Source organism: Pocillopora damicornis, chromosome 1, assembly GCF_964200805.1.
Source record: "Pocillopora damicornis chromosome 1, jaPocDami1.2, whole genome shotgun sequence".
Classification (NCBI taxonomy): Eukaryota; Metazoa; Cnidaria; class Anthozoa; order Scleractinia; family Pocilloporidae; genus Pocillopora; species Pocillopora damicornis.
The window spans coordinates 19,384,119-19,399,850 of NC_142670.1; the positions used below are offsets into that span (position 1 = coordinate 19,384,119).

At 36.9% G+C, this 15,732-nt stretch overlaps 2 protein-coding genes across 5 annotated transcripts; one reads left to right on the top strand and one right to left on the bottom strand.

Annotated features, from left to right (window-relative positions):
• Positions 1–192: 192 nt before the first annotated feature.
• Positions 193–12,172, top strand: LOC149052546 (uncharacterized). 4 transcript variants are annotated; one of them, XM_089204668.1, is made up of 8 exons: positions 193–287; positions 2,973–3,062; positions 3,440–3,773; positions 4,565–4,714; positions 5,673–5,762; positions 6,495–6,740; positions 8,324–8,692; positions 11,740–12,172. In XM_089204668.1, the coding sequence occupies exons 4-7, from the start codon at positions 4,702–4,704 to the stop codon at positions 8,653–8,655; spliced, it is 681 nt and encodes a 226-aa protein (XP_089060794.1). In that variant the 5' UTR covers positions 193–287; positions 2,973–3,062; positions 3,440–3,773; positions 4,565–4,701; the 3' UTR covers positions 8,656–8,692; positions 11,740–12,172. The 4 variants fall into 4 exon arrangements, with proteins under 4 accessions (XP_089060794.1, XP_089060791.1, XP_089060786.1 ...); XM_089204665.1 differs by lacking the exon at positions 11,740–12,172 and adding an exon at positions 9,729–10,627; XM_089204660.1 differs by lacking the exon at positions 11,740–12,172 and having other exon boundaries at positions 3,440–3,850; positions 8,324–10,627.
• On the bottom strand, positions 9,479–11,807 carry LOC149052547 (lactadherin-like). The gene is made up of 3 exons (XM_089181207.1): positions 11,549–11,807; positions 10,629–10,930; positions 9,479–9,616 (listed from the first exon to the last, which is right to left on the bottom strand). The coding sequence occupies exons 1-3, from the start codon at positions 11,805–11,807 to the stop codon at positions 9,479–9,481; spliced, it is 699 nt and encodes a 232-aa protein (XP_089037333.1).
• Positions 12,173–15,732: the final 3,560 nt, after the last annotated feature.

Consider the following 15,732-nt stretch of genomic DNA (forward strand, 5'->3'; position numbering starts at 1 on the left):
TAGGAAGCAATGTTTTTTTGGCAGTGGCGAAAAGAAGACTAAACATCACATCCTGCATGTGACATTTCCATCGAAACATAAGAGGAAAAATTAATTTAGTCTGCTCCTTGTCTTAGTGACGTAGATTGAGATCCTGCGTGGAGGATAGTATTGAAAACCATTGTGACTTGCTTTAATTATTGATTGTGATGTAATTTTAAGAGCAATACAGGATAAACATCATTTCACTCAAGCGAGAGCTGCGACGGAGAGAGACTTATCGTTGAGAGAAGAACATGTCGTATGGGGTAAGTTGATGGAAAAAGTACTCGTAGATGTACTAGATATTATCAACCGGGCGCTTAAAGGGCTTCAAACCACATTAACTTCCTTTATCGTTTACTTTCAAGTCATCAAATAAATCGTGTTTGCTTAGTAGCGCTCACATCTCGTCAAGACCTACACTAACTTCTTTTTTTTTCTTTTTGAGTGGGTCTTTCTTTAAAATCGAAAACGAACTGTCTCTTGATGCTTTAAAATCTTATGACACATTTTTAAGCGCTTTCAGTTTTGCAAATGCTAGCGATTATACAATCCCTTGTGTTAATAGTTAATCGTTAAGAGCAGCAGTTTTTACTGTTTCTTGGTTTCTAACGTTAAACATCGCTTGAATTCATTCTTCATTAATAAAGTGTAACATCATTTGGTGTCCAAATAAAGCAGAATTGCGATATGAACTTGGCACTGAAGAAAGTTTGACGTTGTTTTTTACTTATACAATACACAGAGAAAATTAATTTCCAGCGCATTCGTCTCTTTGAGACGAAAACGTGACGCCATAGAATATTCACGAAGAACCCAAAACATTCCCGACACCTGAAATATTCATAATGAGTGTCTGAGAACTTCAAGTCTTATATAACTAGTTTTCTTTTTTCTTTTTGAAACCTTCATTTTATATAAACAAATATATATATATAAGTTAGTTATATATATATATATATATATATATATATATATATATAAATAAATCTTGATTGTAGTCTATCCTTGCGGTATAGTGCTCGATGCGTTCGCAGAGCGTGGCATATCTGAAAGTTGGACAAATCAATAAGACATAACTTTCAGACATAAATATAAATATAAATATATACATATATATATATATATATATATATATAGATATAGCTCTTTGGCATACAAAGCTTTGCTTTCATGTCCAAATTGAGCACTCTACTAGGATGAGTCATTGCTGCTTGCATTATGCATGCTCACTAGTTTATCTAGTTTGAGCACTCTGGCATGGCTTAGATGATACCACACGTGTGAGATCACTTGGGGTGGCTATATAGCCTTACCTCCATCCTAGCATCAGCACTGCACTGATGAGGCCCAGAAGGCCGAAACAGTACTGTCTGCAGTTAGTTATATATATATATATATATATATATATATATATATATATATATATATATATATATATATATATATCAGAGCTCTTTTCTTCTTTGTCCAATGTGTGACAAAATTTTCTCATTAAGGTTAGCTTAAATTTGAAACCAAAACTTGAATTGCGTTTGTATTACAGCTCTTTATTCTTTGTCCAATTTGTACCAAAATTTGCACATAACACCACGAGTTTGGCCTCACCCTTTTAAAAACTTTATATTAAAAGCAAATGAAATAATTCTGTTGACCGTATAGCTTTTTCCTTTTCGTCGCATCAGTACCAAAATGTACTCATTACACCTTCAGTTTGATCTCATCCTTCTAAAAATCCTTATTTTGAAAGAAAAATTAGAGAATTCCGTTGACATTACAGCTCTTTCCTCGATGTCGAATTTGTGAAAACAATTACACGTTACACCTAGAGGCTGTCTTCAACCTTTTCAATACTTCATTTTGAATCTACAACTAAAGAATTCTGTCTGCAGTAACGTTTTAAGTTCTTTGTGCTATTTGTGACAACATTTACAAATTGCACATTGACTTTAAGCTTTTGAATTCTTTATTTTGAAACTAAAACCAAATAATTCTGTTGCAGTATAGCTCTTTCTTCTCTGTCCGATTTGTGACCAACTTTACACATTGCACATTGACTTTAAGCTTTTGAATTCTTTATTTTGAAACCAAAACCAAATAATTCTGTTGCAGTATAGCTCTTTCTTCTCTGTCCGATTTGTGACCAACTTTACACATTGCACATTGACTTTAAGCTTTTGAATTCTTTATTTTGAAACCAAAACCAAATAATTCTGTACAGCCAAATAGTTCTTTAGAACTCTGGCCATGCGATGCATGACAGATGAACTCAAAATAAATCTGTATTATAAAATTAGCAAACCAGTTTTTAAAAAATTTCTGATCAGGAATACAATTCCTCAGAAGTAGCCCTGTCAACCAAACTTATGCAAATTGATGGATTCCTAACTTCAATAAACTCGCAGCTTTGGCAAAAGACATTAGTATTTTTGCTGTTAATCTATTTTTTGGAATAACTTCCAGGAAAATTCACCTCCAAATCACTCCAAGTTAATCTCCTGTAGAGATTCAGAGAGAATAGAATAGAGAGTAGAGATTACATTCAGGACTCAACCTTGAAGGATTCAAGTTCCAGAAATCGTCGCTATAATTCTTTTCAGTGAAAGGTGAATTTGAATCATCAATCCATAGAAAATTGAAATTCTTATAAGTTAATTTTGACCCGAGAAGTTTATAAATCATTCGCCTTTGGCTCGTGAGTTAGAAACATTTCTGGTGTTCTCCAAAAATCCTGCGTGGGTAAACGATGGTAAACGGAGAGAAAGAGCGGTGTATTCTCAAAAGATACTTCAATTGCCGTTCAAGTTGTACTCCAATCGGGTAGAACCTCTCGCCGTATTTGCATTTGTAGTTAGATTACTATAGCAACTTCTGGCAGGAGATCTGGTGAACTCACCAGGGAATAAATCAAACCACAAACAACGTTTTCATTCTCCTTATTTTATTTTTAGATAAGGCTCTTCTCGAAGAAGAATTGACACCAACTGATTCTTGAGCGACTAACTCCTGCCCTTAAACGGACAGTGAAAATTTTGAAGGGGGTAAGTTTCTAAAGAATGTTTCAATGTTATGTTGTATTGTAAGCAATACTATAGTACTGTATTTTTTATTGTTAGTATACCTACAGTTGACACTGCAAGTATCATGAGTTTCCCGTTTTGTTATATTGACTTTTTCTTCTGTAAGCATTATGATTGTCTAGTTATGTAGAACTTATTGAATGCGATGCATACAATCCATTTTAGGGTGCAAATCGTTTGAGTCTGCCGTATCTGTTTTTCATTTTGTTTTGTTTTTTTGTTTTATTATCAAACTTTCTTCTTTGTCAAATTTATTTCATAATCAAAGCCCTCCTCAGTTAAACTTCTTTATAAATCAACTGTCGCTGTTCGCTGGAGAGTAATTTTTTTGTTTCCAGGTGACACATACCAAGATGCAGGTTTTCACAAAGTTGCAAACAGTGTTCGTGATCTTGTGGCTGGCCGATCAATTTTCTAGAAGAGCATCTCACACGTGTAGCGGCGATAACTCTGTTTATGGCTATATGCTGCGTGGAAACATCTTCAAAACCCTACAGACGGCACTCCCGTTTGAGTGTTCTTAGGCTTGTGAGGGTGACGTCAGATATCAAAGCTTTAATTACGTCATTTCAAAAAATACATGCGAGTTGAATGATCGTACGAAGAAAGCCAGACCTGCAGACTTATTGCCGAGTTCTGAACGATACTATTATGAAAAATCAAAAAATAGAGGTAATTTCAAACACTTTAGTGTCACGCAAGTACCATATTGTTGACTCCTGTGGGGCGCGACTAATACAGGTTATAAGGTAAAACCTCCCTTTCATAATAAACAATTATCCCACTCACGCTTTTTGGATATGAGATCAAAGATAGCCAGCGACGCCGTTAGAGCCGTACAATCTGTAATTATTTCATATCCAACAAACGTGGGTGGAATAACTGTTTCATTAGCTAAACATCCCAAGTATAGATAAATCTTGCCAGATTTATTTTTTGAAAATGAACACAATCTCACAATGTACAAATTATGGTATAAAGGTTCATAACCCTTGATGGCTAAGCCAGTGAAAACGCACATACCTCAATGATCCAGTTTTCAATAAAAAGTTATAACCTGAGTAAAAAGGAATAACCCAGGACAATAACACACCCTGACATAACCCTTGAACTTGATATGACGCTGATGTTTGTCCCCCATATTGAAAAAAAGAGCAATGGAGAGCGAAGGAATATCAGCTGACGACCATGGATATTCAATGATAAAATATTAAAATAACCATGAGTATCAAAAAGTGTGTCATCAGCTGAATAAATTCCTGCCTGACAGACCAATGAAAATTACTCCGGACAACTAAAAATACACGATAAAAATGTAGTCTACTTGCTCGTCTTACGATACAAGATCCCTTATGGAAAGTAAAGTTTAAAAGCCATCTCTCTTGGATGAGCTTCACCACATACTTTTTAGCAAAATTACCTCCTTTCATTTTATCTTATTTTATTTCATCATTTCTACACAGCTGCTCTTGGCTCTATTCCTGAACTTCCTGCTAAAAACTGTAGGGAAATCAAGTTGAGTGAAGGAGAGCAAACAGTTAGCGGCAAATACTGGTATTATAATCCCTGGACGGACACGGCAACATTCGCCTACTGTGACATGAAAACGGAAGGTAACTTATAGTTTATATAAGCCTCTGATTTCAAATCTTTTTAAAACCTAGACTGGCTAAACTAAAGCTTAATTTATTCAAAGTCTCCTATCTACCACAACGAAATGAAAAACAATAATTTCGAAGAGGAAACTTTGTGGCCACCTGAACTTTTCGAGGGAAAAGGAGAAATTTATTCATCTAGAACTACGAGAATTTTGTTTGACTAAATTTGTCAAACTTCAGAGAGTCTAATACTTGAACAGGCAAACTTTAGAGACTTGATAAGACATAACATATTTTAACTGTTTTCTGTTGTTTTTGTTATTTGTTTTTAAGATATATCTCATGTAGCACTAAGACTTCGCCCCCGTGAAAACCGAGAGCATGGACTCGTCTTTGAATGCATTGAGTATGCGTGCATTTGAAAAAAGGGATAGAATTAGTGAATGGCGGGGTTTCCGATTTCTACTGTAACATGACGTCACACTTCTCCATCCTTTTCGTACATTCGGTTTTACCTCGGCTATAAAATAAAAGCAACTAAGCGGGGAAAGATACCAATTCAAATACCTTTTAAATTAGCAATACTTACTGAGGAATACGGCCCACGTCCTTGAATAATCATAGCGCAGATACTAACTGAGATATCTTTACTGAGTAGTATTGACATAACATGACTGGTACGTGCTTCGTCCAAAACCATGGGATATTTGGTATCTTATGATTATCTTCAAAATATCATCAAGAATTTTTTTCTTTTTCGCCTTATTTATAAACCAAAAAAAGTGACATTTTGACGGTAACCGGACGTTACACTTTTTCCCTTTTATATCTTTGGTTTTATCTCGGCTATACAATTAAGAGCAACTAAGAGCGATACGATATACGGGTACAACATGGTTGAAGAACAAGTACAAAAACAATACCTATTTTAATTATTTTCCGCGTTTTTAAAAAACAATTCACCTCTTTCTAGATGTTGATGAGTGTGAATACGACTTGTACTATTGTGAGGCCAATAGCTACTGCAGCAATACAGTGGGTTCATATATTTGCACAAGTGACCGTAAGTATCGCCTAGAACAGCAGTGAATTCAAGTGAACATGAACCATCGATTTCCCAATTGTTCTGGTACAAAATGATATATTAAGCACAACACAAAGACATGAACCCTCGATCTTCTTACCTTTTTTGTTAAAGCTTTCGTTCAATTTCTCACTTAGCCTTCCGCAAATTAGTTAAATCTCGTCTGATAGGTCAAATGAGAAAGATAGCAGCAAAGTTATTTATAGATTAGGGGAATGACCAACGAGATGCTTGGAGGGGTTTGAAATTAATGCGTTCGTACAGAATGTTCGATATTTCATATTCGTCCCACTTAAGATCAAAATACGTCTATGGGAGCCGGTTATTTAAAAAAAGTCGTTGTTCAACAGAACCGCATCCTAATCAATCCTAAACTTCGCTGAACCTTTTATCGGAACGTTTTTACTTATGAACAGTGTTGAAAGGGCCGAGAGCTAAGAGTGGAAGGACATTCATTTAATAGAATCAACCCTCTTATAGGGAAAGCCTTACGCCCACTGATTGCATAAAACCGTGGTTTGGGTTAGATCTCGTGTAAACGACCGGCCTTATAAGTCTTGGCTGCTCAAATATGTACAGCTTACTTTAATTTCTAGGCGTTAAAAGATGCGGGAAAGGAGTTTTGTCCACCCCCTATAACTACATTGCAGGGAGGATAATTACTACTTAGATTTAGTGCCGTCAGGTTATAACGTGGTTTTTTACCAACAGGTGGCCTCGCATCATCGAGCATTCTGAACAACTCACCAAAATACTACATTGGCACTCTTTCGTCTTACCTAGAGTCAGTCCTGACTAACCTTTCCTCGAGTAGATTCGTTAGATGTTATCACGCCAAGACAGATGGCTGGGATTCAACAACATTACATTCGAAATGTGATGGAAAGGGACCCACTGTTTCCATTATTCAAGTCGGTAACTACACATTTGGTGGATATACCGACGTGTCTTGGCAAAGTATGAGTTTTTAGTCAGTTGTTAACTATTCACCAAAGAGGAGGTGGCTAGATGAACAAAGTTCTCTATTTGGTGCGGAAATATGCACGGATATTTGACCGCCGACATTATCTGTTCTAAGATGCTCACATTTTTCTTAAAGCGAAACTCGAGAAAGCTGTTAGGTGGGGGGGACAGTGGGGTAGAGTCTCCCGTTTCCCGTACCATGTTATCCCGCCTCCCGTACTTTTGAGCCCCTTTGCCTCCCGACTCCCACCCTTCATTGTGTTACTTCCGTCTTCAGGTGAATGAAGAGGATCAGAAACCCGGGTTAACTTTCAAACTGTACCAAAACTTAATATTCTTGTTCATTTTCTGAATAGATATGAGATAGCATGACACATGTGTCAAGTGGCATGCTATCTCATGACCTCTGACGTAATCGAATTGAAGGGATTTCCAAATTCACCAGAAGTAATGCTGTTTTTCCAACCCGAGTCTTGCTCCCAAAATTTTCTTTTAAGCATTGGTGGATGTTAAATGGGAATTTTAAAACTTTGCTAGATAAGTGTTTTTAACTGAATGATGCCCAGTAATAAACAACAAACTATTGCCTTCTTTATTTCTGCTCTCGCCTCCCACCCCCATATAGATCCCCCGCTTCCCGCCCCTTGTTCTCCTGCTTCCCGTCCTCTCCCAACCCTTGTTCTCCTGGGTTCCCGCCTCCCTGTCCCTCTCCACTGTGAAAAAAAACAGATAGTGTCCATGGACAGATATCCGTGCATATTTTCGCGCCAAAATAGATGCTTTTGTTTTTATAATCCTTCAAGTATTTTGCAACACGCGTAAAAAAATGGTTACGAGCGGCTTACTGTTTGCTGCCAATAACGAAATAGGTGTTGTGAGAGGTATGTAGTTTTCCTCAGTTTATAGCACTAGTGGGACGGCCGGCATAGTCACGTAGTGTCGAATATTGATGGAATCAGAAATGTTTTTTTTTGTAAAAAGCAAACTCATTTAATCAACCTAAATCCTTTAAAAAGCTGAAAATGGCGGATGGCAGGGGATGGAGTCCGAAAACAAAAGGTCAAGACGAGGCCTGACAAGGAAAAGTAGAGTTTAGAAAATTAAAAATTTGAAGCATTCGGCAGCTTTGGTGGAAGCTAAAGTAATTGTCTCTCCGTTACAAAATCTTATGGCGAAGAGATTTCCCTATTCGATTGAAGCAGCTACAAGAACTAAGATTGAAAATCTTTAAAGACCCAAAGCACTCCTTAATGGGCTGCTGCAAACAGAGGAAAATTATACACAGTTTAAAGAAAAAGAGTTGTACAACAAACAATCTTTGAAAAATTAATCTCGAAGTCATGACGAAAAAAACCATGGTTATGAACGCTGGTCCATTTCAAGATAAAAACAAACTAGGTTGTTAGTTATCTACTGTTCAGAAAGATGTTATGACCAAGGTTAACACCCCTGGCAAAGACGGAGGGGGTTGGGGAGGAAGACTCTCGCTCTATGAGTAAAATGTAAAGACCCTCAGGAGACATTGTCTACCATCTCACTTCACTAAGCTTTCCTCTAACAAATTTCTCTGGCTGCAGGTTCTTGTGGGTACGCATCGGCTGCCAAAGCCTTCATTTTCTCGCTTTACAACGTGCATGGTTATAAACCTGTTAAACTAGCTCAATACCGGTATCAAGGGTATGCAATCTACCGCTGCAGTAGTTATGGACCAACATTTGGGGGTTATCAAGGGCGACATGACATCCAACTACGAAACAACGCTGGCAACATTCAAAATTCCTTCACCACATGCGGCTCTACTTACGGCGTCCCTACTGGTTACATTTCGTTCACCAAGTGCGTATTCTTCTCAGGGAGTGAATTATTTACCCCGACTAATCTGGAGGTATTCTACGAGATAACATCTTAGTTGCAAGACTATTAATGGGATATGATTAGGAAAGAAGGTAAAGTAGGAGTGTTGATAAAAATCTGTAAATAGCCTTCATAAAACCCAATATAATTGGAGCTGTTTTAACAACGATTCTCGGTCTGAGCTTTAGAGACGTGTTTCGTTACTATTCTTTGGGCATATTGACGAGAGATGTAGTTAAAGCCAAACCAAAAAGGCGGAGCTCGCGATGTATTAAATCACACGTCTTATCAATGAAATTACTAAGCCCCAGCGGAATGTTAGAATTAGCGATGTGCACATGCTGTAGCAACTAGAAAAAACTTAATTCATTTCAGCATTTTATATCATTATCCTTGTATATGCTTTTGGCAAATTTAAACAATGATGCTAAATGATTTGGAATGTACTTTTATTCTTGTTTAATATGTATTGAATACATGATACCTACTTAGTTTTATATTTGTCATGAATATTCGTATTTTCGATCATCTGCCTCACGATTATCCAGACTATTTAGGCCAGCCTTAACGAGTCCGGATAACCGAGGTTCGACTGTAGCACAAAGTTTTATCTTTTTTCGGATGGTCCTGGTGCATCTAATATATTAAAGAATCATACGTCGACGTTAACTATCTATCCTTTTATGATCTTTTTAAACTAATTTTCAAAACAAGGAATAATCTTAGTACTTAAAAGACAAGACTTTACTCATCTTATAAGCACCCAAGACTTAACTACTCGCTAATGAACCAAAGAAAATGAAACAAATGTATTGCATAGCTCGTGGAAACAGTAATTTTATTCCAGAAAAAAAAAATCACTCGAGATGATTCTTTATTCACTGCGCAAACACCTCAACCCTCATACAAGGGAAATTATCAAAGGTGACGGGATAAAAACGAACGAACCTTGCGTGGACTGGGTTATTCAGTGTGTGCTGTACCACGGTGTTCAAGTCTGAATTCGCTTGGAAAATCTGCAAGCACAAAATTAAAATTCAGACATCATATGTCACGTGTAATGGCCTACACAAAACATTTGGCAGATTTGTCTTATCATCCTAATTAATCATAATTTTTATCTTGAAGGAAGTCAGTCATACATCACCCAGAATCAGCCTACCCTCCCCCTCTACAGCGACTCCCTTAAATTACACCTCACGAAGCCACGGAAAGTGAGAGCGGATTCATTACGGAGTCAGTCGGTGACGATTTCATTGGCATAACTTTTCGTTGAGTTAATGAGTAATGTTTCCAGTTTGAGATATCTGAAAAAGTGGTTTCCCGTCGGTGGAGAAGATGCACGCCTTTAGATCAGTTTTACTTCCCGTTTTTTTCAGATTGTGTGCCGCACAAATGCTAGAATGAATACCCTTCATTATATCGTTGAGTTAATACGTGTGCTATCATTGTTCAAAACAGAGCACCCAATTGCACTAACTTTCCCGCTAAATTCAAAAGTTTGTTGGAATTGATATCTCCCACCCTCCATTTGAATCCAGCGATGCAAAAAAAAAAATCTCAGTTACCTCCTTTTATTGGTCTGTATCGTAACTAACGGAACTTTGTTTTTTCGCACGGTCTTATGACCCACCCTAGCGCGAAGCAAGGATGAAAAGACAATTTATTATATTTCAAGTTCAAATAGAGGGGAAGATTTTAATTCAAACAACTTTTAAATTTAGTAGGCCGCACTATTGAATACGGCCCTCTTAACTAACTGGTCAAAGCGCAACATACTAACTGAGATGTATAACACTGAGTATTATTACCATGAAATGACTGACACGTGTCTCGTCCAATAGTGTAGGATATTAATTAAAATCATCTTCGATAACATTAAAGAGCCTTTTTTTCTCGCGTTTTATACACCAAAAACTGACATGTGACTGTCGTAAATTCATCCTATTAAGACGATTAGCACACCTATTTAAAAAAAATGAATAAATAAAACAGGCAAGAAAAGATTAAAGTAGGATTATTTCAAACCTTGTCCATGTTTTGTTCCTGATATACACTCCAGCTGCTTTCATCAGAAGAGAAGGACAGCTTGTAGCTTTTGACGAATGACCCATTTTTCTTCCCTTGCGTTGCGATCGCGCAGACAGTGTGCAACGCTCCCATATCAACTTGGATGTAGTCATCGGTGATTGCAGTAGTTTTCTGACACCAACCTCTTACTCCATTCAGCCGTCCCATGTGCGCATAATAACTTAGAAAATAAGAACTTGCGGTAATGTGGGCGTCAGGTATTATATGTGGATCTTCTACTCCTACGGGGGCACAAACTGCTGAGAGATACAAAAAATGCGAAGTTTTGACGCATCGAATCTCAGATGGAAACGTTGCTGAAGTCTATAAATCTTGCCTATAAAAGCTCGCGACTTTCTTTCCCAGGAGTCAGAACAAATGGATTTATCCTCACGATATCAGTATAATTTCAAGTCACGGCGACGAGAAGAAAGAAAATTATATCAATTTACGGAATATCATCTCAAAGTTTTGACGATATATGTCAACTGGGTAAAGATCAGTGACAACATATTTAAAGGAAGAAATTGATAGCTCTTTGGTGACAAACCCCTTTCAGCTGTACAGATTTACAGCTTTTTTTTTTTGGTGATGAACCCCTTTCAGCAACTAAGACATATTTATTGTATGACGTAACCTGAAGATACCTATAGTTATTGCACATCGGTCACCCTCACCTTTTAGGACTTAGAGCTACTGCACATCTATCACCCTCACCTTTTAGGGACCTAGAGCTATTCCGTGATGTATTGCCTCAAATATACAGCATAACACACTCATTGCCATTTGCATGGCCCTTTGCGTGACGCTGCGGTACCTTCTTAGGCATTTAAAACAACTGCGTGCGCGAATTGGTTCAAGTGCTGATATGTGCCTACCTCTATTTTTCCACTTTCTCACGTAAAACCTAGTTCCATCGTGAACAAAATCGTCAGGTTTCTCTTCATTAGTTCTGTCGTTCAGCTCGCATATTTTACCAGTTATGACATAATTATAGATCTGACATGCTACTTCGTCGTTACAAAACACCAGACATTCGTACGGGTCTTGCACCCTTTTTGTTTTATAGGTGTGACCCTTGAGAGCCTTTCCACTCACCGATTCCTCAGCTGTGTTACACTGGGGACCAGCAGCCATGAGCAGAGGGATCAGTGATGAAAAATAAAAGAAATACAGTGCTGGAAACATTTGCCTTGAATTGTTGAATGCTGCAATGATTAAGAAAATCAGTTTCAGGAATTGAGAAGGACTCTAGGCAATGCTTTGAAAGGCATGATTTTGTTTCACAGAGCTAAAGCTGCGGTGGAATTCTTCCTAATTGATATAACGTGCAAATATCACTGAAAACTCGCAATCTTTCCAATAATCGTCAATTGTCTGATAGTGCACAATAACCCTGCTATGGACATTCTGATGACTCAAGTGATTTTTTATTACAAGTCAGTACCATGAAAAATTTGTCTTTTAGGATCAATAAATGCGTTTATGAAATTATCAGTAAACTGCCATGTGTCGGCATCATAACTGGGCGCCAACCATTTCTGGCCTAAAACTTCTAAGTGGGAGACACCGAATATTTGTGAGTTTTTTAGAACATACAGGAAGCATTCTAGAAAATTCAGAACACCTTTTTATGAGTTCCCAGAGTAGGGGTTATCTAACCGTGCAGTCCGGATTCGATACACGATGATTAATTTTCTGTATGCTATTGTTTTTCTTTGGAAAAACTAAACTGCTTTTGGGGATTTTAATGAACTTTCTTGTGGAAGACTGGGTATGTATGCTTCCTTGGAAATACTGCACTGTGGAACTCCGCTGTTTTTCCAAACGTTTCATAGAGGAAAGATTATTCTCTGATTGTTAAATGCCTTTACTAAATGCAAGAACAAATGTACGTCTCTATTTTTCCGCAATACACTGTTTAACTTTATTCCATTTAAAAACATTTACGGTAAATATCTTCGAAATTTATATTTTTATTATAATACGTAAACTACTTCGAATGCCTCTGCATTACAGTTTAGGTAAGAGCGCTGCCAATGAATTTCTTTTTACTTTCAATGAGGTCGTTGGCACCATAAACAGGTTTTGATTATTTGAAAGTCACCAGTGTTACCCCGATAATCTGAATCTAACCGAGATATTCCTAACACTTAAGAAGCATCTAGAAATTTTAGTGCAAAAAACCACATCCAACTAACCTTGAATTACTTCAACTGTCTGCCCCTACTATTTGTAGACGATATCTAAACAGCTTTTCAACAGAATATTGTTTCCACACCCAAGGATGTTTGCATTATCAATAAAAAGAATCTTGATGGATTGGTTTCTATACCCCACCGCGCAGATGCAGGCAAAATAAATTTCTTCCCTTGTTAACGAAAGATGAAAAATTCAATAAGAGGCGATCCTTTTGTCTCCCCAAAAAAATTCAGAGCTAAATAATTTTTACTGATATCAAGAAAGGCAATGCCCTTCAGAATAACATTGAACCAAAAATGATGCCATAAACGACTCAAAATATGCCTATAATTTGCGTCAAGTTTGAATGAATAACCCTTTCCATCCTAATTTATGCAGTATCGAAAAAAAACGTGTGCTGAACCCAATCATCTAAATATATACAACAAACTATAACAATTAACTGTTATAAATCATTGATGAGTCAAATTAAAAAAGCGTACTTGATTATCGCGAAAAGTGAAGAATTTAGCATGCAACTTCGACATGTAAATACATTGCTAGATCAAAAAGCCTCTAGGCCTGCTCTGATTTAAACTGAAATAAGAGTATTTCATGAAAGCTTCGTTATTTATTCATTTATACCTCCGAGAAATCTCTCAAGAGGGACTGCTCACATCGACAATTACCATCAAATGTTTATGAAATTGCAACTGCTTAATTGTGAAAAGTAAAGTTGTTCTTGTAACTTAAATGCTCCGGAATAGCTTGGAAACAATATGCTGACTTGCAAAGTAAAATAGTGTTTTAGCCTAAACTAGATTTGCACCATTCGGGAGGTAAACATTACATGTATTTAAGTTACGTTTTTATCTGAGAAAAGCGAAATCTTTTGCTAGCCCTTGGTCATGACATGTTTGTGTGAGAAGATTTAGTCAGGACAAGGACATATTAGCGATAAAAATAAAACCGGGCACTCTTCAGAGATTCCTATTTTTTTCAGCCTATCCCCCGCCTTTTCATCTGGGCTTCTGAAATAATCATCCCCGTCAAAATGGGACCTTAAAAAAAATTATTAAATGAATCCACGCTTCTAGAAAGTTCTCAAGTTGAATGTAAGTCTTTCCTCTATCTCCTCTTTAGACTTCACGCGTGCTCAAGGCAGCTTGTTGCGCATGCTAAAAGTGGCTCTTGCACCGACCAACGTGCGTTCACAACGCGACCAAATTTTCCCGGCTTATGAGTTACCAAATTTATTGCGTGATGGGGCTATGCAGTGAGCGCGCGCTTCGAGCTCTGTTGTGGTAAGACGATAAAAGTCATTTCATGTAACAACATTATGAAGAACCTTTATTTTTTAATTAGAAATGGAAACAGTACATATCTGCTCTCTATCTCAGCAGTCACAAATGACCAAAGGACCTGTAATTGTTTATCGCCCGCGGATCGGAGAATTTAGGGGGAAAGCGATAAATAATGACCACCCCCTTATAAACCAAGAAACTAAGGAAATTAAAACAAGTGTTTTTCTAATTCATAGAGTTGCTGTGACAATAACAACACGATCCTTTGCGAGCGGTAGAAGAAACATTTTTATGCATCTGCATGTACTGTCCAAACACTTCGATACTCACAAAATTACTGAGAAAAGGTGACAGGGAAAAAAACGAATGCGTGTTACTTGGACTTGGAGTTATGATCTAGATGCCCCATGGGAATTAATGATTTATCAACTATATATGGCGAAGCTGAGTGAAAATGAAGTCTCGCTGAGCTGCTAAGATACATCTCCAAGTGGCGTGTAAATATCGTCCAAAACTCGCGATAATTGCCAGTATCGTTATTTTTCACAGTACGTAGCCTTGAGGTTTTGAGGCATCAAGCCATTTTATGTTTGTTTAATTGTGTGAAATTTTTTTTCCATTCCGTATCAATAATTTTAAGAATTCTCTCTTACAGAGTGGCGAATTTTTAAAATGAAAATTGTTCGAAGAGATTGTTCTCCTCTGATCACGCTGTTATGAATAAGATTGCATGTGAAGTTTCTATATTTCATCTATACTATGACTGGATAAATCTTGTATATTGTAGTAAGAGAGTAATATTATTGCAGTCGCAGCGGTCTGGCCAAAAAAAATCGATTTTAGCTTATAACGACACACAAGAAAAGAGACAATTAGAGAACAACAAAACTATTTTTGAGACAGGTGTCTTAAACCCTTTTTTATGAGAAAAAAATAAAGGAAAGCTTTTTTGCGACGGGAAGTCGAGAGGACTGCTATGGTCGACAGCGGCACTGACCAACAGAATTTGCCTCAGTAAAGCCATATTTTCTAAAAATTTGCTCCAAAATCTCGTAGAAAATTTGATAGGAATATCACAGAGTTAGCAATTTGAAATCTTAAAAAAAAAAGATTTGTGGGCTTTTTTGTGCGCTCGCATTTTTACGTTTTAATATAATAATAATAATAATAATAATAATACTTCATTTATATATCGCCATTTCCAGCGATGTCCAATAGCGTTTTACAAAAATATTGAAATGTTACAGATATCACAAGTATTGTTCATAAGAATATTTAAAAATTACGTTCCACCTGCACGGCTAAAATATAAAGCAACCAATTCATAAAAACTTAAAATTTTGAAATATCAAAGGGCTAATATATATAAAAACGACTAAAAAATATAAAGGACTAATTTAAAAACGCTTTCCTATAAAGATAAGTCTTTAGTCTTTTCTTGAAATCGTTCAGACTGTCACAAGATCTTATCCCTAGAGGCATGTCATTCCACAACTGTAGTGTCGCTACTGAAAAAGAACGAAAGCCATATTTGCCCAGATTATATTCAACATCAAACAGGCGATGGCCATTAGCAG

Excerpts from the sequence above, each read along its gene's own strand:
- LOC149052547 (XM_089181207.1), bottom strand. The coding sequence starts at position 11,807 with ATGGCTGCTGGTCCCCAGTGTAACACAGCTGAGGAATCGGTGAGTGGA. Across the intron at positions 10,931-11,548 it reads GAGAAAGTGGAAAAATAGAG|CAGTTTGTGCCCCCGTAGGA; the intron begins GTAGGCACATAT and ends TGTATCTCTCAG. Across the intron at positions 9,617-10,628 it reads AGGAACAAAACATGGACAAG|ATTTTCCAAGCGAATTCAGA; the intron begins GTTTGAAATAAT and ends TTGTGCTTGCAG.
- LOC149052546 (XM_089204668.1), top strand. Across the intron at positions 5,763-6,494 it reads ATATATTTGCACAAGTGACC|GTGGCCTCGCATCATCGAGC; the intron begins GTAAGTATCGCC and ends TTTTACCAACAG. Across the intron at positions 6,741-8,323 it reads TACCGACGTGTCTTGGCAAA|GTTCTTGTGGGTACGCATCG; the intron begins GTATGAGTTTTT and ends CTCTGGCTGCAG.